Raw genomic sequence first — 24637 nt, 5'->3', positions numbered from 1 at the left:
GATAACGTCGGTAGTCCAGTCGTGAAGGCCAAGTGGGGCTCCGCATTGGCAGTAAAACGGGTCTGGATAGGTGATTGTAGCCTAGGAGTGGCTGATGGAACTCTTCAGCTGGCTAGCTCCGGAATAATTGATGTTTGCACCGGGATCAACGTAAGCCAATAGTCAAACGGATAGCAGCTAGCTAGCTGTGAGATCCAGGTGTAAATGTCCAGAGCTTGCCGTTGAAATCCGGGGATATGGAGAGAAAAATAGGTCCGGTATGTTCTGGTCTGAGTCACGTTGTACAAAACTGCAGATAGATTTTCGAGCTAAAGGATAGCTGATGACCACAAACTGTGGTTAGCTGAATACTAACGTTAGCCAGTAAACTGGTTAGCTTCTGGCTAGCTTCTGGTTAGCTTCTGGTTAGCTTCTGGCTAGCTTCTATTGTAGATTTCAGATTTGAGGTAAATAATATATATTTTTTAAATTGGTGAGGCGGGTTGCAGGAGAATGTTTTGAAGTTGAGTTTTTGGAAAATAAAATATATAAAAGATATGCGAAGAAAGGTGTAAATATATATATATATATACGGGACACGACAAGACGAGGACAAAGGACGTCTGACTGCTATGCCATCTTGGGCTTAGCTCATAGTAAGTGTAAGTACATTATTTTGTTTCGGAGGTGAATGTATCAAACCAGTTCCGTGATAAAAGTTTTTTGTTGTTGTGCACTCGCCTCAAACAATAGCATGGCATTTTTTCACTGTAATAGCCACTGTAAATTGGACAGGGCAGTTTGATTAACAATCATTTAAGATTTCTGCCCATATAAGACATGTCTATGTCCTGGAAAGTTGCTGTTACTTACAACATCATTCTAGTCACATTACCACCCGTTAGTTAGCGCATCAGCCGTCCGGGTATAGGGACAGCGATCCTGTAGAGGTTTTAATATGGGAGAGTGATCTTTTCACTTGTAGTTAGCGCATCAGCCGTCCGGGTATAGGGACAGCGATCCTGTAGAGGTTTTAATATGGGAGAGTGATCTTTTCACTTGTCACATATTCAAATTCCTTTATTACATCATGTCATAGCTTGCAATAAGTATTATTTTGAGGAAACCCACATTTTGCTTCTAAAGTTGTGACAAGTTACTATGATATTCCTTCTTAAATGGCTCGATAACGTTATGGAAAAAGGGTTTATTGTATACATATGGCAACTCCTCTTGCTGTGAAAAAACATAATAATTGGGCTAGTTTCAGGCCTTTGTGCGGGTTTTGAGAGGTCATTGGGCAATACATTTTGAGCAGAACCTGGCAACCCTGAACGGTTGTTTCGCGCGGAACAGCGCATGATCAAGCCTTCAAATCAACCGCACTAGTTTGACATAACGACATAATATTCTGTTGCTAGGATAGGGGTGTGTTAAACTCATTCCGCGGAGGGCGGGGTGTCTGCGGGTTTTTGTTTTTTCTTTTCAATGAAGACCTTGACAACCAGGTGAGGGGAGTAATTTACTAATTTATGAATTTAATTCATCAATCAAATACAAGGGTCAAGTGAAAACACGCAGCCAGACACTCCGTGGAATGAGTTTGACACTTGTGCTAGGACGAGAAAGTTATTCAAATGCTTCCTCCCGGCTGTTCTTACTCCATTGAATTTGAAATGTAAAATTAAGTTTAGGGTAGGAACGTCCAAAGGATTCGGATAGCACTGACCCAGTTCCTACACATGAACTGCCCATAGGACGTAGCTAGAAAATCCCGCCTCGTTGAACTCATGATTGACACTAGGCTGAACAAATGGCGTGCAAGGGAATTGATGGAGGAGGTGTCGGGAAGCCTCCTATCCCAAGTCATGAGGAGGAAGATCTATATTGAATTCATATATATCCTATTACACTGCGTTTTTAATCATGTAATTATTATGTGTAAATAGTAAGTCATCTAATTCCTAATTCTATGATTGCATACTCCTCGCTCCTCTGCTCCTTATCAACATCTCTTTGCATGAGAAGGTCAGAGGGGAGGAGCCTTTGGCTTTTCATCCAATGGCTTTTGAGAAGGAGATTTTCCAATGTTGAAGCAACGAAGGGGATACCAAAGACTGTACAGAATGTTTAGAGACTATGTGGGGAAAACGTTACCTCCAAGCCATTTTTCATTCTGTCCAGTCATAAATATTGTTCTATAGCTGTCTTCATTTCCGGGTACGTATTGATTGTTTTACGTGAAAGACCATTTATTCCTTTAGTTTAAGTAACATAAAGCGTTTTAAAATAGGCACATTTCTCAATGTGAACCGGGAAACGGTTGTTATTAGCTAGCTAGGTACAGTAACGCGTTAGGCTAACTTTGCTATCCGGCAGAGCACACTGAACGCAAAGAAAGTTGGGGTAAATCCAGTTTGATATAGTTAGCGACACTTTGCAAGTGTAAAGTATATTTAAGTACTGTAGATAGACAAAAGGAAACAACCTAGCTAGCAATAATATAGTCTCACCCTACTGTTAATGCCTTTCACCCTGGCCTGTCATTTATTCAGCCATGCCTGACCTCCTGACCCCAGCCCTCACATTCAAGAATAACAACGTTGTGCAACATATTTATTTTAGAATAGGTTGTCAAACCATATCGATATGAGTTGTTATGGCATGATTTGGCTTCGCCATATCAATTGTACATATGCCAGAAATCAGATATCTCAATGTCTGCATGTCCCTGTAGTGGGAGTACAGTGATGGATGACTTTTTCTGTACACTTCACTTTTTAAACCTAGCTAACTCCTAACTGTTCCATGAACATTACACAATGGTCAAGGGACCAGGAGTATGAGCTGATTGAAAACCAATCAAAGTAGGCCTAACCCTTTCAACAACATTTGCCATACAAATTTGTCAAACAAGTGTTCACTATAACCTGGCCTAGATTCCCAAAAAGAGCATGTAGCAAAGGGCTCAGAGCTATAACCATCTGGCCAAACAGTTGTCCTTTTAGGCAACATAGAGCATAAATTGTTCAGAGGAGCATACGTCTTATCTATTTAGGCTAGATAGCTGTCAAATTAGGCAAGGCGACTAAAGTAACATTTAGCACTTGACCAGTGACACGTATTCATATGGAGACATCAGGCAGGCGTGAAGAGTGAGGGTTTTGGGGCGGCAGGTAGCCTAGTGGTTAGAGCATTGGACTAGTAACCGGAAGTTTGCCAGATCGAATCCCCGAGCTGACAAGGTAAACATCTGTTGTTCTGCCCCTGAACAAGGCAGTTAACCCACTGTTCATTGTAAATAAGGAGGGGTTCTTAACTGACTTGAGAGGTTAAATTAAAAATAAAAAAAACCTGCATTTAAAATAGCCTGACTGTCGCTTTTCTCCATGTATTCACTAGAGGACAGCATTGCACATGTGTTTGTTATAAAACCAATGACCTCTGTGTTCTTAAAGCCCCACTTCTCCACCAAGCACACATCCTGTGCTCACAACAACATTTCCTTTGTATAGATATAATCACTTTTCTATTCACAAGCCGTCCCTGTGGCAAGGAATGGGGGGCAAATGGCGAGGGCACAGTGAATGGTAATCGAAGTTACAAGCACAGAGTGTTACCATTGCTTGTAACCTCTGTGTTGTGAGTGTGGCCTGGTTGGCTATTTAAAACCTACTCTAATTGACAAACTCCTGTCTGAGATCACAAACGATAACAGACGGGCTGTTACCTAGGTATAGTGAATTATTGATGATATCACAAAGCACATGATGCAAGCAGGAGGTTTCTTGGAACACACCTACATGCACACACTAACCTTCTTGGGTCTGGCATTACAAAATCCCATCCCTTTCCCCAACTTTTGTCATGTATTACGCACCCTTTCCAACCTCAATTGTAGGACCAGAAATTAACTAGCCTAAGCCTGCCTATATGTTATGGATTAGGCCTTATAGAATACTCCAAAACAATAACCATCCACAAACTAGAATATTCCACAGCTGGGACATCCTTACAACAAACGTACACACAGCCCCAAAATTAGCCATTTTTATAGGTATTTTATATATTTATTTTCAAAACTTAATTTTAGCAAAAACAATATGGGCCTTTCATTTTGAGGAGGTCCATTTGCATGTTTTTTTAGTCTATTTGGCCTGTACTTTAAAATAATGCTTTTTGGCCTGATGATTTATTAATAATTATGAAAGTATTATTTTTCCACCAACATTTTTTAAAAGCTATTAGCAGATCATTGTCTCCCGTCATGAAATAGTGTACATAACAGCTATACTTTTATTTTGGAACAAGCCCATATATAGCCTTTTGTATAGAATTAATTTATATTTATTACAGAATATTTGTAACCTGTTTCCTTTTATGTTAATCCAAATTTTTATATAATATGGATTTACCATTTAGTTATTTTTAATTCCATTAATGTTATAGGGAAAGATTCCCTGGTCTACATTCTAAATGGTGTGCAATTTCTTCTAGCCTTGGTTGTAGTTGTTTTGGTGAAGAACTGTGTGCCCTCTCTCGCTCGCCTGAAGACAGTTGAGGAGGAGGGAGGGGTTTAGACAAAGGCCTTCTCTACAAAAATGGAGGCTACAGCAGAGCAGCCCTGTTGTCCTTTTTTCATTTTCTACATGCTGACATTTTTAATATATTATCCATGAAAATAACACAACGTGCATCAGATGCAACCTTAGGTAACGGTATTACATTGTTATATGTGTTCTTTAGGTCACTGAAATGCAGTTAAATGTGTTATTTTGTAATTAGGGCCTAGCTTTCTCTCTTTTTTTCTCTCCCTGTCTCTCCCGCACTCAGAGCTGCTCCTGCCTGCGCTGAACAAAGATAATTACTCAGGAAATGCTTCGGCCAATCGGATGCGGCCTTACATCTCGCTTGTGAGAAAGGGGCCAGTCAGGGCCTGGCTACCATCAGACGGGCCTGATCGCCTTGCCTGAAGAGAGGAGCCTTCCCGGGCTGAGAGTGTCCTCCATGTTTTATAAGTGTTGACATAACAGTGTGTCAGGCAGCCATGCATCCACAGAGGTAAGCCCTGTCTTTATTTCAACTCTAATTACAACATTCCTTTCTCCTTCTTCTCTGTTGTGTGACTGTTGTGCAAATCTAAATGTGAATACCTGAAAATCACAGATTGCTTTCCCAAAGGAGTAGGGGAGCTTTGTGGGCGGGTTAGGCCTCGCAAGGCCCCTGCTCCATAGAGAGCTGAGGTGGGGGGGTTGGATAAGGACTCACCCCTGATCTTTCTCTGTGTAGCAGGGTCACGTGTGCCCAAGACATCTAGACTACCATGCAATGGGCCATGGCAAATCCTTGTTTTCCTTGGCTTTTTTTTTTTTTACAATGCTAAAGAGAGTGAGATCCAAGTGTGCACTCTCTTTTCTCCTCTCTGCTGCGCCAGCCTAGTTGTGTGTCATGGCAGAGTCAGAGATGACGGGGGATGGGTGGCAGAAAAAGGGTTAGTGTGGTAGAGGGGTGGGGGGGTGTTAAGTATCTTTTTTAAGCAGATTGTCTCTGTTTTTGTGATCTAGTGTGTCATGCCAGGCCAGAGAGCATGGACGTGAGGGCAACAGATGTGCCTGTTAGAGAGACCATGGGGGGGGGGGGGGGGGGGGGGGTCTTTAGGAAGGGGCTGATGGATAACTGAACACTGGTTGCTTACAACCAGTGTTAGAGGTGTGTAATGATTTTCTCTGCAGATATGATCATAATTCTTCACCAATTGATGCAGGTACAAACAGGGCAGTGAATGCCTGCTGCATGAGGCTAAATGCCTCTCCAGTCTCACCCGCATCAGAACTCACACAGGGTCCTCAGAGTTCATTCATTGTCCCAACCAAAAATGGGTTGTCTGAGGGGAATTCTTGAATTTCAGCCTGTCAATTGAACAGTTATTTGATTCTTCCTGTACACATTAATAGGCTAGTTGTTTTGAAGCTCATTGGGATATAGGGAGGCCCAAAGCCTCAAGTTTACAGGCCTGTGCTACGTTGACTCTGTAGCACTCATCCTTGTAAAGCTGCTTCCTCTGCTCTGTGCCCCTCAAACAGTGGCCATTTTGTGTGAAGCTCTGCTCTTGTCATCACAGATATAAACTACCAGAGAAGCACCTTATTTTTTTTGCGATTGTTGATTGTGTGTATTTCGTAAGCGTGTTGTTGTGTTTGTCTTCAGCTCGACTCATATTTGTCCGTATTTGCGTGCTTGTTTTCTCTTCCCCTCCTTGGCACCGCTCGGGCCTCGCTCACCTATTTATAGCTGTAGAGACAAAAACACCATTGATCTGCTGCTTCATTTAAATGCCTGGTTTGACGTTTCTGTAATACTTGGTTCAAGAGAATCGTATCTCCTTTGTAAATAGGTAAGTGAAACTGCATAGCTGGCTCTCAATTCACAAGAATCTTTTTTGGTTGTACTTTATTTTACAGGACTGTTTCCACTGGTGTTTAAATTGGAAATTACTTTATGGTTCTCAGTTCAAATAATTCATCACAATTAATAACTAGCCCCCTACTTGTTTCCAAATAGTGCCTAACAGTGATTCATTGCATGAATCAGAAAGTAATTCATAGGTTCTAAATGTGTAATAAGTTACCATGGCACGGCAGATTTTAAAATGCACGGTTCACTTTGAAAAAATGATGAGCAAAAGCCTAACCTTCAGTGTCAAACCTAGATTAGGTGGGGTTCTACGTGGGGGGGGGTTCTACATTCCTTACTCTCAACCATCTTGGTATAGCTCTACACAAAGCGTGCTTCATATTACAGTCATTGACATTTAGGTGAGTTTGGAGACGTGTATAAATTCATGCCGTGCTCCGTTAGTGTTATGTTAGTGGGTATGTTAGTAATCTGGTGACAGGTTATCTTTAGATGATCGTCTGGGGTTGCTGGGGGTTGCTGAGGCAACATTGCTCGTAAATTGTGATTTACTGCCTCTCAACCACAAAGAATAACTCATCCCTCTTCTAAAGCCTCTACCCGGTTCGCTCAGTCACACTCAAAACAGACAACCTTTTAAACCGAGGGGAAATTACACCGTTTTAATGCAGGAGGAATCTCTGCATTGCAGCAGAAAATGTTTTTAAGGAAGAGGGAAGCCTGCACACAGGGAGCCATGTGGCATAGAACAGCCGACCAATCCTGTCCCGCCCTGCAGACCCTCCAGCCAATTACAGCAGCAGCCGAGGTTAAAGCTTGAAAATCGCTGTGAGAGCAGCAGCACAGGGAGAGCAGGGGCCTTCTGGAAAATTCCACAGCCATCTTTGTTTCATCCCCTCCAGCCCAATGTAAAAACCAGGCTGAATGATTTTCTTGCATATTCTGTGCTATATCTATCACAAGGTATGCTACCACACTTCAATTATCTCTGTTGAAGAACATGTTATTCGGTTAAGAAATTCAGACTAAATTGAATCATGTGTATAAGGAATCTTATAGTATGAAAAAGCAGGCAAAAGCCTGGCACCTATTTCTGCACGACTGTACCTAAAACTAGTTGTTTCATATTGTCTTGAGCGAACAGTACATTTAACCTTGATGGTATTGTTTGTATCTTGTTATGTCTCTCAGAGTCAGTCTTCTCTCTGGAAGACAGGGGCTGCAGGTTGAAGAGGATGCCAGGTTATTTCTCTATCAACAATACTGGTTCTCAGTGGATTCAAGGACACATTACCAACTCAATGCATACAACAAAACCACCCTGCTTTTATGGCACCACTTACAGAGCAGGATAGCAGGTTTTTGATCAGGAACCCAGACCCTCGCTCACATGAGACACCACTGTGTTGCATGAGACCAAAACAGTGTATTCTCCTCAGGGATACAGCATAGGTTTGTCAGATCTGTCTTTACTCTCATAGTGTCTTACCCCCCTCTTATTATTAAGCCTAATTATTCTTCGACGGCAGTGCGTTCAGTGAAAGCAAGACTGAAGACGGGCGGGGGGTAAAATGGATAAGAATGATCTCCAATTAGCTGGATTTATCTTCTATCTCTCTCTCTCTCTCTCTTTCTCTCTCTCTCTCCATCTGTCCCTCATCTATGTCTCCCTCCCTCTGTACCCTGAATCAAACGTGGTTCAGCTTAACTGTGTTTTGATGTTTGGATGTTGAACTGTAATCTCCACGGATCCCCTGGTCCTCCTGTGTGTGTGTTTGTGTGTGTGTGTGTGTGTGTGTGTTAAGGGGGGGGGGGGCAGTGCCTGTGACTGGTGCCTCGGTCTGTGTGGGGGATGTGTGAGAGGGGGGAGGGGAGCCGGCTGTGGCCTCCATTTTCTGTGACGAGAGAACCCTGCTCTGCCTCTGCTCGACTGTCTCTCTGAGGAGCCAGTGGAATCTCAAGGCACAGAGTCAGTGTGTGTGTGTGTGTGTGTGTGTGTGTGTTTTTCTCTTCTATCAGGTATTCCTCCTTGCGGAGGGTGGGTGTTTATCAATGTTATCCTGAATTTTGCTCATCTGGAATATTCCCAGATCCTGAAGATTTTTCTGCTATCTGTTCTGGCATGTTTCTGGAATACTGCTCCTGGTCTGAAATGCCCTCTGGAAGAACATAGGATGACCAGTTGAGAGAGAGAAACTATCTGCCTAGTCAGAAGCTACAGGATCAGGTGGTTATTATGTCACGCTGGCTGCTCGGTGAGCCTATTTTTAAGTGAATAAAAGAGTGTAAACCTTGGCTCACTGCTGGGCTGCATGCTAACAGTACTCTGTCATCCCACAGTGCTCTCGCTGCTAGCACACGTAGCACAGAGAGTTGGCTAACATTAGCTCTCTTTCATGTGGGCCTCGTTTTGTTTGTTCGCTCTCTGTGTCCAGAACAGCAAGGCCCCGGAGGGGGTTATCTGTCAGCAGCGTGTCTAAACAAGAAAAGGTTCATATGCTGGATTATTTGTAATTTTCTTCCTTTTTGTGTCTACTTCATCTTCTTTCATTATCCAAATGACATTAGGGATTATTTTATGCTACAGTCGTTTTGATGGTGGTGATTTAACCTGGTGATCATTGATTGAGACTTTTCCTCCGTTGGGTTTATGAATGATCAATGTCATGGACTTGGTTTGACGAGCAGGACATCAAGGTTTACATTGTGTGTTAATGGAGGGTGGCACTATTGGTTTAGTAGATTTAGTTAATGGCCCCTTTTACAGTGGTAGTCATGTTTGGGCTCATCAATGGCTGCCCTCAGCTCTGGAGCATTGTGCTGCCTCCTTTTTCTACTCAGTCCTTTTTTTCCTTTTAGATCAATGACTGTGATGGATGTGGATTCCTAAGAATAGATAAACTCTAATCTCATTCAAAACTTTCCTACGTGGCCACTTCTTGAACCTTGTCCAAAGGCTGTTTTTCTATCTAGCCAGTGCTGGATATTTGCCTGTTAGGCTACCTGTACCTAGACGTTCTTTGCCCAGTGCCACATCCACCTCCACCAGGAGCCACCAGGGCTAAGAGCCTGAACTGGTTCAGCGTGTGTCCTGTAGTGGGTCCATTCCCGAGGAGGATTTTCTTTAAGAGGGCGATGAATGGGACGACATCCTTGGAACGAGGCCCTCAGTGGCACTGACAAAGGAGGGGCTGAACTCTCAAAGAACCCCATTCATCACTGTGGACCCCCCCCCCCCCCCTTTCTTCTCTTCCTCTTTCTTCCTGAGAGGAAATGAGATGAGAGCGGAACCAGAGACACAGAAAGCTACAGGCTTTGATTTGGGCATTTCTTTGAATGAAAGAAGCTCTATTTTTTTTAAATATGTTTTTATATATTGATATGATTTGTTGTGGAAATCTGATTTATTGTTTGGGCTGTTCAGAACACGATGTTTGGGCTAGTTAACAGACCTATGTAACAGGTAAAAACCTGTAGTTAGCTAATAAGACCAAGGTTGACTCCGTAAAGCTTACTAAAGTGATCTGGTGCAGTGGGTTTCTAGGAATAGGCTAAACAGCCTTTAGGGACACCTGTTGTTAGAGCTGGGGTTTGAGTGGCTACCAAGAAGCACCTACACTCTCTCATCCATGACTGTCTGAGGCAATTTTCTGTGATTCACCGTCCATTTTGAAGGTACAAATCCTTGCGTGGCATAGCCTATGCAAATTGTTTGTGTTTTCGGGAATCATTGTTTTCAAGGCATTCCGCTTTTGAATGACCTTGCGCTGTACAGAAAGAGCGTCTTGGAATGTAGGTAGGTGGGCAAAGTGAGATCCAAACAAACTCGTCAATGCATGGCCCTCATCAGGCTGGAGCCCTTGTCTCTCCGTTGTCTCCTGGAGGACAGGAGCACAAAGCCTACTCTCTGTTTGGGTGGCCTTGTTTGTTGCGCTGAAGCACAAGTTGTGGCCCAGCTGAATCAAGAGGACTTGTTGCCATGGAGATCCTCTCCAGTGGCACCCTATGGAACACAAACACCTAAGTTTATCTGACTGTGTTGACCAATGATTATAGACACTCATAGGATGTCTTCTGTGATGATCATGAAGGCCGTGGTTCTGAGGTCCTAGTAAATTTTGTGACCCGTCGGTTGCACCTTAGATTTGGTGGCCTAACACTGTTAACCTATTGCTGTTTCTCATTAAAGCAGGCATGAGGAAACCGCAGTGGAAACCTGCTGAAACTCTGGTGACTTTGTCCTCTGGGGGTCCTGCCTTAGGTGGTGTTCCACTTGTTTACTGTGTGGCAGGATTTCGTTCGTGAACACCGTTTGTGACTGACTCTCCCTTTCTTTTTGTCTCTGTGCCCTCGCTCTGTGCAGTCTGGCTGAGGAGGAGGTAAAGACCGAGTCCGAGGGGGTAGAGGGGATGGATGTGTCCGTGCGATCCAAAGGTAAGAACAAGGCCTTTGCGTACTAAGACAAATGTTACTGTGTTTTGAGAGGACCGCTTGTTCTCGTATTCTTCTTTTAGTATTGATCTTACATTTAAACATGTTTGTTGTGGATCTCATTGAGCTACACTGAGCAACCATTCTGCCATAGAGTTAATATCAGATCACTGTAATGGAGCAACACTGCCTCAGGGATTGAGTGTGAACACTTGTCACAGGCCCTCGACCACACTTCCCCTGAAATGTGGTTGGCGTAGCAAGGATGATCAGATGTTAACTCATCATATGAAATTCGTTGCCAGATTGGGAAACCAAGCAGTAAGGTTTGGTGGCCAAAATCTCTTATCTTGTCGGTATCCCTGGGCAAGCACTACTGTATTTTGTCTCTCAGTGATGGGGTTCTGCTAACAAAAGAAAGGTCTAGGCTTTACACTGCCTTTGACCTTCACAATGACTCTTATCCCCGTCTGAGGAAAGATTAGTTGAGTAGTACTGAAGACGATGGAGCCGGTCATTGTTGTGTAGACTGGCCTGTGACTGGGAGTGTCTCCGCCTCTCTAGTCTTTCATGCCAGGCGTCTAGTCTCTCCTTCTAAGCCTCATATTCATGAGTTGCCCCTCCGTCACTCGTTCGCGTCGTTGCCATTGCTATCAACATTCTACAGATGCTGCAGCCATATTAATGCGCAAAAGTTTGACTGTTTTGTCTAAATTACAGGCTTGACAATACGATGACATTGCTAAAGTAGGCACATATTTAGTAGGAATCAACTTTGCCATCATCATGTTGTCAATTTACTTTAGACCGATGGCAATGTTGTCATTAGCAAGCAAAGTTTGTCAAATGAACGAGCAATGCTAACGTTAGCTAACTAAAATCTGTGTCTCCCTTCAATCTTAGCTAGCTAGCTAGCTAGCTAACGTTATACTGCATCTAAAGTCAATCTGGCTACCTCAAAATAACGACAAAAGGTTTTCCAACTAATTATTTGCCGCCTTTAGACACAGTAATGCACTTTAGACCAAATCTTCATCGGTGCCCAATGAGGACGCATTGAATAGAATGCTCGGTTAGGCAGCAGTCCTAAAACGAACAATCAAAACAATATCGTGACGCAACGTGGAACCCATTAATAAGCTGCTACTCTTGTTCCGTGTTGTATGTATGGTGACCTGGTTTTCCCTCTACTTCGGCCACTAGTGTCTGACCCTGGGTCAGCAGAGCGGGCGCTGGTGGCTCAGAAGAGGAAGGTGTCCAGCCCCACCCACTCCTCCAATGGCCACTCCCCCTCAGACACCTCCCCCAGCCCCCTGAAGAAGAAGAAGAAACCTGGAGCCATCCATAGCAACAACAAAGACCAGGTGTGTGTGTGTGTGTGTGTGTGTGTGTGTTTGTGCGCGCGCGCCTGTTAGGGCTGGGCGATATATTTTATGAGCGTTTTATGTCTACTTGTTGTCTTTTTGGTCTCGTCTCATTTGCTCCTTCTGTGCTGTACACCTTCCCATTTACACCAGAAATCTGTATATAATAACGAGATGCTGATGTCTCTGCCCTAACAATGGGAGTCGTTGTCCCAAAGGTGAGAAGGCAGGCGACAAGTTAGGTTCAAAATAAGCGCATAGAAACGCATTGGGCTTATTTTGGACAGATTTAGACAAGCCTCTCGCTTTGCCTCTTTCTCCCAAGCCCCTCCCCTACCACCCACAACAACAAAGATGAGAGATCAATTCTTACACTCTGACAAACGGTTTCAACTCGCTATTTGTATTTTTTATTGAACCTTTATTTAACTTGGCAAGTCAGTTAACAACAAAATCTTAGTTACAATGACGGCCTACCCCGGCCAAACCCTAACCCGGTCGACGCTGGGCCAATTGTGCCCCGCCCTATGGGACTCCCAATCACAGCCGGTTGTGATACAGCCTGGGATCGAACCAGGGTCTGTAGTGACGCTTCTAGCACTGAGATGCAGTGCCTTAGACCGCTGCGCCACTCGGGAGCCCTTTGGTCCAACAGAATCGGTTATATGGACACCGAAACACATCAAGACATTATTTTACTCTAATGGAGGAGAAGTTAACCTTTCGAACCATACACTGTTTGTTTCAACTCCTCAAATTTCGAGCAGTCAGACACTACTAAAACGGATGTACCACTGAACATTCATTCTGGAAAATGAATGCTCAGTGTGTCGCGCACGCATTACGGTACCACATATCGCTAGCAACATTTTAGTCAAATAAAGATTTGTTATACTAGCCATTTAGTCTGTGTTTTTATAAATGTGCAATAAGGAATTGGCAGCTTGTTCTCATTCTGAGAAATAAGGTAGGGCCACTCATGCTGTTCAAACAGTTCGAGACGGACAGAAGCTTGGGTTCATAACAATTCAACTGTTTTGCCTTTTTAGCTGAATTCAGAGCTTGTGAAATTATACCTAGATCCAAGTTGGCTAAACTTGAAATATAACTATTTGCTGCCTACTCACTAGCACATGGGCTTGTACTTGAGAGTTTGTTCATGAGACCGGTGTTCATTTTCTACAATGCCTGCTACATTATTAATGAATGTGCATTATGCATGGTTCTGATTTTAAATTTGAACCAAAAATTGCGTTTTTCTAAACAGACCTGAAAGCCAGATCAGTGATTTATTAACAATTTTAATACAATTATTACTGGGTCTTATGGTTGTGGAAGGAATATTTTCAGCCTTGGTATAATTTCACAAGCTCTGAATTCAATAGATTATTGATGGCTGTTTTTAAATGCAGTGTATTTGACCTTTTTTAAATTGTACAACAAAGCTTATTTTGAGAAAACATTCAAATAAAATCTAGATATATTTTGTGAATCGCCCATAAGTTAGAAAACATTTAGATATGAGTTTTAGGTGTTATCGCACAGCCCTAGCGTCTGTGCACCACATATTATGCCCCCAGGTTTAAATGAAAGCCACAGCTGTATGTTCTAACAATGCATTAGTTCATATCAAAAACATGCATGATTGTGTATCATGTATTGATGATTAAATGTTAAAATAATTGCTGTGATGATTGGTAATCATAACAGTTTATAGAGTGTAATAACTGAATTACTTTTCTAAACCTAAACAGCCTTTTTGGAAAGAATAGATATTAATGCATATTATTGTATGCTTGCCAAATATTTTATATTTTTGCACATTTATTCCCATTTGTTGTGAATGCTTTGTTTTACATGCATGACACAATTAAACCCCAAGCCAAAACCTTTGAATTCAGTTCCGCTGACAGATGGAAAAAGTTGCATGTTCTGAACAGTGACCTAGATATGTGCTGACTAGTATTGTCTTGTTCACTGATTGGCGGATGTGGGTTAATGAAGTGTCAATCATGATATCCAACACAAGACTGATTATTGGTCCACCTGGTAAAGTCACCAATCAAATTGCACTTAGTCTGTGATGACATAAACAGATGACAGAAACACAAACTTCTGTTATAGATAAAGAACAATGACATGACTATCTTATAGATAGACCTACATTGATATTGACGAGACCAACCAAAACAGTCTTGTGTTTTGTTGCCTGCTTGCTTATTATCCTGCCTTTACTTGCCACTGTGTATTTCTCTCTGTGTTCTGTTGCACTGCACCTTTTGTGTTTTGTTTTCTGCGTGTGTTTTGAAACCCGCCCCCTGTTTCTCTTGCCGCATTTCAGTCAGAGCTAAGACATGGTCCCTTTTACTATGTGAAGCAGCCATCACTCACCACAGACCCTGTTGATGTTGTACCGCAGGACGGCAGGAATGACTTCTACTGCTGGCTGTGCCACCGCGAGGGCCAGGTGCTCTGCTGTGAGCTCTGCCCGAGGGTGTACCATGCCAAGTGCCTCAAACTGCCAGCAGAGCCCGAGGGCGACTGGTTCTGTCCAGAGTGTGAGGTACTCGCTTGTGTGTGTGCCGTGGGTGTGTAGGTGTACATACGTGCGCATGTTGTGTGGGAGTGTTCCGGGTACATTTTCCCTTTACCACTAGCTTAATATCCGCTTGCTCTTTTGGTGTCAGGTGATGGGGTTGGAGGCAGGCTTGGTTCAATTTCAATTCTTAATTTCAAGTAAATAATGTAAAAATCCTTATACCCATACTTCCGGGGTCAGTTCCCTATAATCTTTTGAGTGGGCTTGACGATGATATCATCAAATTCGTGAAAACGTGGTCATTTTAAGATGTGTATCAAATAATATTTGCGCTACGTGTTGCGCTACGTGTTTCCCCATTGAAAACCATTCAAAAAGCCTACAAAAGTTCAAAAACTACAAGGCTTCTTCCTGGAAAATGACACGTCACTTTCATAGTATATTATTCTATAATAAGGATGATACACATGGCATATTTTAAGTCTCGAATTTAAATGTAATCGAGCCCAAGCCTGTTTGGAGGGCAAACATAAAGTGGGCAGGATCTATATCTTCTCTCGCTAGATGGATTTCGCTGCTATGAGGACTAGTACTTCTGTCTCCTATAAATCATAACACAGATGCATAGTTAATAGGCAGCCCAGCAGACTGCTGTGAGTGGTTGTGGGTTAGCCCAGTCCCCCTGCTTGGTATAGTATCCCTTTTGTTTTTTTTACTAGCTACTGTTTGTCACTTTGCCCTGACTTTTTAAAATGTTTCTAGAAAATCACAGTAGCAGAGTGCATCGAGACACAGAGCAAAGCCATGACCATGCTAACGATAGATCAGCTCTCATACCTCCTGAAGTTTGCCCTCCAGAAGATGAAACAGCCAGGGGTAAGTTCAAAACACGTTTTTAAATCACATTTTATTTGTCACATTCTTTGTGAACAACCGGCGTAGACTAACAGTGAAATGCTTACTTACGTGTCCTTTTCCATCAATGCAGAGTTAAAGATACATTTTTGTTGTTGTTGAAATAGTGACACAAGGAATAAGCACACAGTGAATAACAATAGCTAGTAAAAAATAACATGGCTATATACAGGGAGTACCAGTACTGAGTCGTTCATTGACATTGATAGTTCTTTTGACATTCTCCAGGTGCCCACTGTGAGCCAGAGAGGGCTTTAGGTTGAATGGTGTGTTTATGAGAACTGATGCCTGTGACTGTTTCCTCTCTGGGCAGACTGAGCCCTTCTGGAAGCCTGTATCTCTGGAGCAGCACCCTGACTATGCCGAGTACATATTCCATGCTATGGACCTCGCAACACTGGAGAAGGTACCCTTACTTTCCCATTTGTCATTTCGCAGGCGCTTTTATCTAGAGCGACTACATGCCATAAGTGAATTCAACTGAAGTCGAAATGGTGTTTGCTAATAATGTACATTTTTCTCTGCTATATTTGTAGAATATGAAAAAGAAAATGTATGGCTGCACGGAAGCCTTCTTGGCTGACATGAAATGGATATTGCACAACTGCATCATCTACAATGGTGGTAGGTCACAAACACCTGCTTAATTAACACCGTTTCCTTTCTGTACTGCTACTTGTTTTGGAGATAAACAACTTGTCTTTTACCAACATGGTTTTCTGTCTTTTGGTATTGTTGCAGGTAATCACAAACTAACAGCAACAGCAAAGGTCGTTGTGAAGATCTGTGAACATGAAGTGAGTCATTTTTACACGATGACTGAAATGCCAGCCTGGGTGTTGTTTTCTCCCTTCCATGTGTAAAATGGCCATTTCAGTGATGTGGAAACTGCTGTCTGTTTCAGATGAACGAAATCGAGGTCTGTCCAGAGTGCTACCTGTCCTCGTGCCAAAAGAGGGACAACTGGTTTTGCGAGCCATGTGTAAGACAAACGTTTCCTCACCTTCTTTTGCAATGAACATTTTTAATAGATGTAAATGTAACTTTTTGTCCTTCCACATACTATGTGACTTGGGGTCACAATTAGGTTTGTCCCGAAGACAAATGTAGACTAGCCTAAATGTCATATTTCAAATCTCAAAAAACACTCTTTAGAGCATAGGAATGTCTTTGCGAATCTTATTCCACTGTCTGTTTTTCTGCTGTCTTATCGGACCTTTCCCCTGGTGTGCCTCCCCTCTTAGGGTCATACCCACCCCCTGGTCTGGGCCAAGCTGAAGGGCTTCCCCTTCTGGCCAGCCAAAGCACTGCGGGAGAAAGATGGACAGGTGGACGCACGCTTCTTCGGACAGCATGACAGGTGAGCCTTGCCGTTGGATGAAAGTAGAGGATGGGAAGGGACTTTTCATCGTTTTTTACTTGGACTCCTCTGAAGTGAGTCATGGTTCTATACTTATCCTACTCCTTAACAAGTCTTTCTGGGTTTTTTTTTATTTTCCCGTAGGGCGTGGGTTCCCATCAACAACTGCTACCTCATGTCCAAGGAGATTCCCTTCTCTGTGAAGAAGACCAAGAGCATCTTCAACAGCGCCATGCAGGAGATGGAGGTCTACGTGGAGAACATCCGCAAGAAGTTTGGTGTGTTTAACTATGCCCCCTTCCGCACCCCCTTCACGCCCAACAACCAGCTCCAGATGCTGCTGGATCCAGCCAACCCCGGGGCAGGGGCCGTGAAGATGGAGAAACCCGACAAGATGCGCTTCAACTTCGACATGACTGCGTCTCCCAAGATGCTCCTGGGCAAGAGCTCTCTGTCGAGCGGGATGGGGCGGAGGATCTCTCTGACAGACATGCCTCGCTCTCCCATGAGCACCAACTCCTCTGTACACACGGGGTCTGACGTGGAGCAGGATGGGATGGAGAGAGGGCCCAGGAACCCCCCATTCCACTACAGTGCTGGGGAGGAGTCTATGGACTACACCGGTAATTAACATGCTCCTGACTCTCTAACACGTCATATGACTAAATAACACAGGGGTATTATCTACAGAATAGTCACAGTCAAAACATGTGTGGCGGTTAAAGTGTTATGTGTTCTGGCCACAGCGTCCCCTGCGTCAGTGAAGATGGGCCATGCAGGCAGCTTGACGGGCAGCCCCAAGCCATTCTCCCCTGGTCTGGTGCCCAAGCAGGAGAGGGCCCCGGGCACAGGCAGCATCCTCAACCTCAACCTGGGTGGGTTCCATCTAACCTCTCCTCCTCCTCCTGTAGCACCTTGTCTTGTGCTGTGTGTTTGGTTATGTTTCGGTTATGTTTCGGTTGTGTGTTGAGTTCGAGTGTCATTTGCCACAGATCGTGTGAAGGCTGAGATGGACCTGAAGGAGCTCAGTGAGGCAGTACAGCAGCAGCAGCAGCAACAACAACAACAACAACAACAGGGGTCATCACTCCTCACCACCACCCCCAAGAGACCAATCAGGAGCCTGGACAAGACCATTGAGAGCTGCAAGGCCCAACTAGGTACACTCACAAACCATTCATGAATTGTGTCTCAAGGCCTATAAATGATACGCTCATGACATATGATACATATACAGTACCAGTTAAAAGTTTGGACACACCTACTCATTCAAGGCTTTTTCTTTATTTTGACTATTTATTACATTGTAGAATAATAGTGAAGACATCAAAACTATAAAATACACATATGAAATCATGTAGCAACCAAAAAAAGTGTTAATCAAAATATATTTTATATTTGAGATTCTTCAAAATAGCCACCCTTTGCCTTGATGACAGCTTTGCACACTCTTGGCATTTTCTCAACCAGCTTCAACTGGAATGCCTTGCCAACAGTCTTTAAGGAGTTCCCACATATGCTGAGCAATTGTTGGCTTCCTTTCCTTAACTTTGTAGTCCAACTCATCCCAAACTATCTCAATTGGGTTGAGGTTGGGTGATTGTGGAGGCCAGGTCATCTGCACTCCATTACTCTCCTTCTTGGTCAAATAGCCCTTACACAACCTGGAGGTGTGTTGGGTCATTGTCCTGTTGAAAAACAAATGATAGTCCCACTAAACCAGATGGGATGGCGTATCGCTTCAGAATGCTATGGTAGCCATGCTGGTTAAGTGTGCCTTGAAAACTAAATCAATCAGGCAGTGTCACCAGCAAAGCACATCACACCACCTCCTCCATGCTTCATGGTGAGAACCACACATGCATAGATCATCCATTCAACTACTCTGCTTCTCACAAAGACATGGCGGTTGGAACCAAAAATCACAGATTTGGGCTCATCAGACCAAAGGACAGATTTCCACCAGTCTAATGTCCATTGCTTGTGTTTCTTGGCCCAATCAAGTCTTTTTTTCTTATTATTGGTGTCCTTTTAATAGGGGTTTCTTTGCAGAAATTCGACCACGTCTCGTCTCCTCTGAACAGTTTTTGAGATGTCTGTTAGGTGAATTCTGTGAAGCATTTATTTGGGCTACAATTTCTGAGGCTGGTAACTCTAATGAACTTATCCTCTGCAGCATAGGTAACTCTGGGTTTTCCTTTCCTGTGGCTGTCCTCATGAGAGCCAGTTTGGTTTTTAATGTTTTTTGTGACTGCACTTGAAGAAACTTTCAAAGTTCTTGAAATGTTTTAAGGATTGACTGACCTTCATGTCTTTAAAGTAATGATGGACTGTCGTTTCTCTTTGCTATTAGATCTGTTCTTGCCATAATATGTACTTGGTCTTTTAACAAATAGGGCTATCTTCTGTATACCACTCCAACCTTGTCACAACACAACTGATTGGCTCAAACGCAATAAGAAGGAGAGAAATTCCACAAATTAACTTTTAACAATGCACAACTGTTCATTGAAATGTATTCCAGGTGACTACCTCATTAAGCTAGTTGAGAGAATGTTTCATAGTTTTGATGTCTTCACTATTATTCTACAATGTAAAAATAAAGAAAAACACTATGTATTGTTTCTTTGTCCTTGTGCAGGCATTGATGGGATCTCTGAGGACGTGTATAAGGGCGTGGAACACAGTGACTCAGAGGATTCCGAAAAGTCTGACTCCAGCGACAGCGAGTACCTTAGCGATGAGGAGCACAGACAGAAGAGCGCCGCCCATGACGACAAGGACAAAGCAGAGAGGGAGTCAAGGAAGAGGCCCAAGGCGAGCACACAGGGAGAGGACAAGGAGGCAGTCACAGAGACCAGGGATAAAAAAAACTCTGAAGCCCTGCTCAAAGACAGACAGGGCATCAATGGCCCAGAGAGAGACTCCCAGGAGAAGCCCAGGACGCCCCAAACTCAGCCCCCCACAGACATGCCCAAGGCCCCAGAGGAGGGGAGGGCAGGCGCACCCCGAACCCTTGCTGGCCCAGACCAGGACTCCGACTCGGAGAGGGAGCTGGTTATTGACCTGGGGGATGAGCAGGGGGGTCGCGACCGTAAGGCCAGGAGGGAGCTAGGGGCTGTAGTCGCCAAGGCCACGAAGGAGCCCCTTGGCACCAAGCTGGAAGGTGAGGGTTCAGTTATTGTCTTGTTTCGTTTGATTTGTGCACCCTAGTTGCTTTGTATCAGACATTTGTAAGAGACTGAGGCCTAAAGGCTCAGCAGAAAGGAGGAAAACACGTGATTGTTCTGTTATTTAATCAGTGTCATTTCTTCTCTGACCAGGCAAATTCCCTGTCGCGGTGGCACCCTCCCCAGCCTCTGCCACTTTGTCCAACCTCAAAGACCCCAGTCAGCCACTCATCAACCCTCCACTCAACCTGTCCTCCAGCACAGGCTCTGGTCAGCCCAACACGGCCCTCGGCACCACCCCCTCTCCAGCCCCCACCTCCGCCCCCACCCTCTCCTCCGCCGCCGTCGCCTTGGCAGTGAAGAAACAGCGCCCTCTGCTGCCCAAAGAGACGGCTCAGGCAGTGCAGCGTACGGTGGTGTGGAACCCGGCCAACAAGTTCCAGACGTCGTCCCAGAAGTGGCACATGCAGAAGGTGCAGCGGCAGCAGCAGCAGGAGGAGCAGCCGTCTACGCCAACACAAACACAGGCTCCTGTTCCGGTTCAGGCGCCGACGCAGACCCAGGCACAGACACGCAGCCCACAGCAGCTCCAGTCACAGCAGCAGTTGCCGGGATCTTCCAGTATGCGCTACCAGACCAGACAAGCAGCAAAAGGTACATTGAGACTCACAACTCCCCAAATTCTATACACACATTCATCTCATCTTAGTTAATATGAGCTATTGAATGTTTATTTTCATTCCTTTTCCCTCTTCTGTGTTTTGCAGCCGTGCAACAGAAAGATGGTCCCCAGACTTCCACCTCATCAGTCACCTTGGTCACCTCTGGTGCCTCCTCCTCCTCCTCCTCCTCCTCTTACCTGGCAGGAGACTTTCAGATCCCCACAGCCTCAGCAGATGTGGCAGCTGACATAGCAAAGTACACCAACAAAGTGAGTCAGCAAGATGCTATATGCCTGCCTCATACAGAATGAATATACTTTACAGGGGAAAGTTTATAGATTCACAGATGATATGTGTGTTTTATTGATCTGGAAATGTACCTGTCTGACATCAGTCTGTGAGTTGTAATAATCTCACCGGAACTTTTCAGATGATGGAAACGATTAAAGGAACAATGACAGAAATCTACAACGACCTTTCCAAAAGCACTTCAGGAAACACAATCGCAGAGGTGAGGGCTACGGTGAACAGACTTTTGGTTGAGTCCATAAAATAGGTAAACCTCTCTCTCCCCTGTCTCACTGCTTTGTGACAACTGTTGAATATTTTTGCACAGATCCGGCGGCTGAGGATAGAGATTGAGAAACTTCAGTGGCTACATCAGCAAGAGCTTTCAGAGATGAAGCACAATCTTGGTTTGTTCCACTTGTTCCTTAAAAATATGCACCTCTTTTAGGTTGGTATCATCTTTTAGGTTGATATATATATATATATATATATATATGTATATGTTTGCCTATAGACTGGTTGGTTGTTTAGCAACAAAAGCATTGTGTACGCAACTATGGGGCAAAACAGACAAGGTGGCGCAGCGGTCGAAGGCGCAGAATCGCAGTGCTTGAGGCATCACTACAGACCTGGGTTTGATCCCAGGCTGTGTCACAGCTGGCCATGACCGGGAGACCCATTAGGTGGCGCACAATTGGCTCAGCGTCGTCCGGGTTAGGGGAGGGTTTGGCCGGATGGGATTTCCTTGCTCTAGCGATTCCTCGTGGCGGGCCGGTACTGTACATTGTTAGAGTTGTTGGTTGGTTAGCTGGCTAGTAAATTTGAGCCATATTAGCATTGACATGAAGTCAGTCAAAGCTCCTCAAAACAAGACATGGTATCAACAACAAGATAAAACTAGCTGAAAGCCACCTACGATTCCCCACATGGCAGGTTCTTGTCATTGTTGCTCTTAATCTGACCGTACAGAATCAAAACGCTCGACTTCAGCCAACCAGTCTGTGTCAGTCAATTCGTGTGTGTATGAGATGGACTTCATATCTGTGTTTTCTGACATCTTAATAATGCAAGTGTGTGCATTATAGCTGTATGTATAATATACTCATTCAATTCCTGTGCTGTAGTCATAAAACATGCATCATATACATTTCAATGCATGTTACATTCATATTAATAATTCATTATTTTCAATATAATGTGAATTATATTAGTACGTCTTCTAAACGTCTTTGTGTGTCGTGTAGAACTGACTATGGCGGAGATGAGGCAGAGTCTGGAGCAGGAGAGGGAGCGTCTGGTGGCGGAGGTGAAGAAGCAGATGGAGGTGGAGAAACAGCAGGCGGTGGATGACACCAAGAAAAAGCAGTGGTGTGCCAACTGCAGGAAGGAGGCCATATTCTACTGCTGCTGGAACACCAGCTACTGTGACTACCCCTGCCAGCAAGCTCACTGGCCAGAACACATGAAGTCCTGCACACAGTCAGGTATTACATACACAATCAACGTAATTTGCACGAATGCATAGAAGGAACAGGCACCAACATGCCATACACATTACACACTCTCTTTAGCTCTCTCTGTATTTTATTTTACCATCTGAACGTATGTTTCATGTCTGCCTCCCTCTGTTCCGACAGCAACAGCTTCTCAGCAGGAACCAGAGGCGGAGTCTACTTCTGACCCTTCAGCCAAACCACCAGGTCACTCCTCCAGTACCCAGGCCCCTTCTGGTACAGGATCTGCTGCCACAGACAAAGGACCCTCTCCTACCTGCTGTGTAGACAAGAGCAAGGACAGTGCCAGTGCTACTGTGCCCTAACCACTACACTGCACACACACACACATTTTATACTCTACAATCCTGCAGTCTGTAAAATGTATGTATCTGTTGCAAAGAGACAGATCCAATAAACCAAGCCTTTTTGCGACCAACTAATCTGGGAATGTCCAGCGAATCTCCGTATGAAAGACCACAGAGGTATCAAAACCAACAGACACCCTCACCTTCTCCTAGCCAGGCTTAGGGCTTTAAAACGCCAAGAACACTCCTTGCATAAGGCCTGCTCCTCTGTGATTCAGCTGACTCATCCCCTGTCCCTTGTTTTGTTCAACGTCTGCCTCGTGATCTGATGTTTTAAGCCATCCTTCATCCTCCTCAAAGTCTATGTGCTAGACTGGAGGATTCACTTACCTTACTTGTCCTTGTGACTCGTTCATCTGGATATCAAACTTCAGTCTGTATACATTTTAACTCTTTCTTTCCTCTTTTCATCCTATTTGTATATCCCTCTTACCATCTATCCTAACGCTAGTTATCTACAGGAAAGTACATCAAAAGATCAGACATCAATGTTTTGTGTGTTCTTACAACAATCTTAAACTTGAAACCTGTGATGCTGCTCTTTAAAATATACCACAAGTCTTTATAGTTATTTGCCACCAGAAGTGAAACAGAGCACGTTACTGTGCCAGCCCTTTTTGGGACACCCAAACAATCTAAAATGTAAATTATTCTACATTGTCAATGCGGTTTAAAAGTTTCATCATTTTGTAAGGAGTTGACAAGGGTGTATTTGAAAATCCATGAACAGTATACACAGACATTTCATTCAAAGGGATAGCATTAAGTTGGTAATCACGCCACGTGTTACCTTATTGTTTCATACTCATTATATATCGTAGTTCCTCAGTGTATACATAGATTTTAATAAACTGTGATGTATAAAAACTATAAAGGTTAAAACTGTACAAAGTTTTTGTAATAAGACACATGGACAATATTTATAGTGCTCTGACAAGCATATGAGATTTTTTTTTAAAGTACTGTTTGTGAATGAAAATCACTTTCCAAATGTTTTGAAATGGCTCAGCTCTGGAAATCGTTTTTATTTAAATGCATTGTAAGACTTTATATGAATGTCACCTGGACCCTCTGTTCAGATTCTGTCAGAACTATTTCTCATCAACCTTCGATGGTTTGGTTATTCGTTAACAATGTAAGCCTACTCCAGAATTACTTTCGACCATGATAGTGTTTTTGGAGGGTAAAGGAAACAGCAAAAGTGACTGACTGTATATTATTCTGAGCATGTTTATTTACCCCTTTGTTTGTCATATATTCTCTTGTTTACATATTGTACATATAGTAAATGGATTGTTAATGTCTTTAAGAAAAAAATTAAACAGGTCTGACCAATGTTTTTTTAAAGTATTTTATTGGCATATGTGGGCTTTGTTGCCACCTGGTGGACTACTGGGAACTGGTTTGGCTAAGTAGACATGACAAGCTTTGGTTTAATGTAGTAAATGTAGTAATTTGTTGGTGTGCTCAAATTCAAAGTAAGGGATTGTGGCATTTAAGGGCAAATGGAAGGAGAATTAGGACTTCTTGGTACTGTTTGAGCAGAGAAGACAGATTTTGTACTAACTTGCTTTTTTGTAGCTATACTCTTGAGCCTCTTGCGAAAAGTGTTTGTCACAAGTTGCATCTGCTCTCCAGGTAGGGTTTATATAGA

At 43.6% G+C, this 24637-nt stretch overlaps 1 protein-coding gene across 7 annotated transcripts; it reads left to right on the top strand.

Moving 5' to 3' along the window:
* Window positions 1-1367: 1367 nt before the first annotated feature.
* LOC110532017 (protein kinase C-binding protein 1) lies at window positions 1368-24318 on the top strand. 7 transcript variants are annotated; one of them, XM_036987938.1, is made up of 21 exons: window positions 1368-1487; window positions 4813-5040; window positions 10757-10827; window positions 12028-12188; window positions 14530-14751; window positions 15490-15603; window positions 15956-16048; window positions 16179-16266; window positions 16384-16439; window positions 16547-16624; window positions 16887-17002; window positions 17147-17625; window positions 17749-17877; window positions 17995-18162; window positions 19644-20168; window positions 20326-20826; window positions 20940-21103; window positions 21265-21345; window positions 21451-21529; window positions 22367-22606; window positions 22760-24318. In XM_036987938.1, exons 2-21 carry the CDS (start codon window positions 5027-5029, stop codon window positions 22939-22941), a joined length of 3561 nt encoding a protein of 1186 aa, XP_036843833.1. In that variant the 5' UTR covers window positions 1368-1487; window positions 4813-5026; the 3' UTR covers window positions 22942-24318. The 7 variants fall into 7 exon arrangements, with proteins under 7 accessions (XP_036843833.1, XP_021471277.2, XP_021471272.2 ...); XM_021615602.2 differs by lacking the exon at window positions 1368-1487 and adding an exon at window positions 1840-2199 and having other exon boundaries at window positions 14608-14751; XM_021615597.2 differs by lacking the exon at window positions 1368-1487 and adding an exon at window positions 1840-2199.
* The last annotated feature ends 319 nt before the right edge of the window (window positions 24319-24637 follow it).

Source organism: Oncorhynchus mykiss, chromosome 9, assembly GCF_013265735.2.
Source record: "Oncorhynchus mykiss isolate Arlee chromosome 9, USDA_OmykA_1.1, whole genome shotgun sequence".
Lineage (NCBI taxonomy): Eukaryota > Metazoa > Chordata > Actinopteri > Salmoniformes > Salmonidae > Oncorhynchus > Oncorhynchus mykiss.
This window is presented reverse-complemented; position numbering and strand designations above follow the sequence as displayed.

Coding starts and splice junctions, on each gene's coding strand:
- LOC110532017 (XM_036987938.1), top strand. Junction 16,049..16,178: donor ACCTCGCAACACTGGAGAAG/GTACCCTTACTT, acceptor CTATATTTGTAG/AATATGAAAAAGAAAATGTA. Junction 16,440..16,546: donor TGAAGATCTGTGAACATGAA/GTGAGTCATTTT, acceptor TGTCTGTTTCAG/ATGAACGAAATCGAGGTCTG.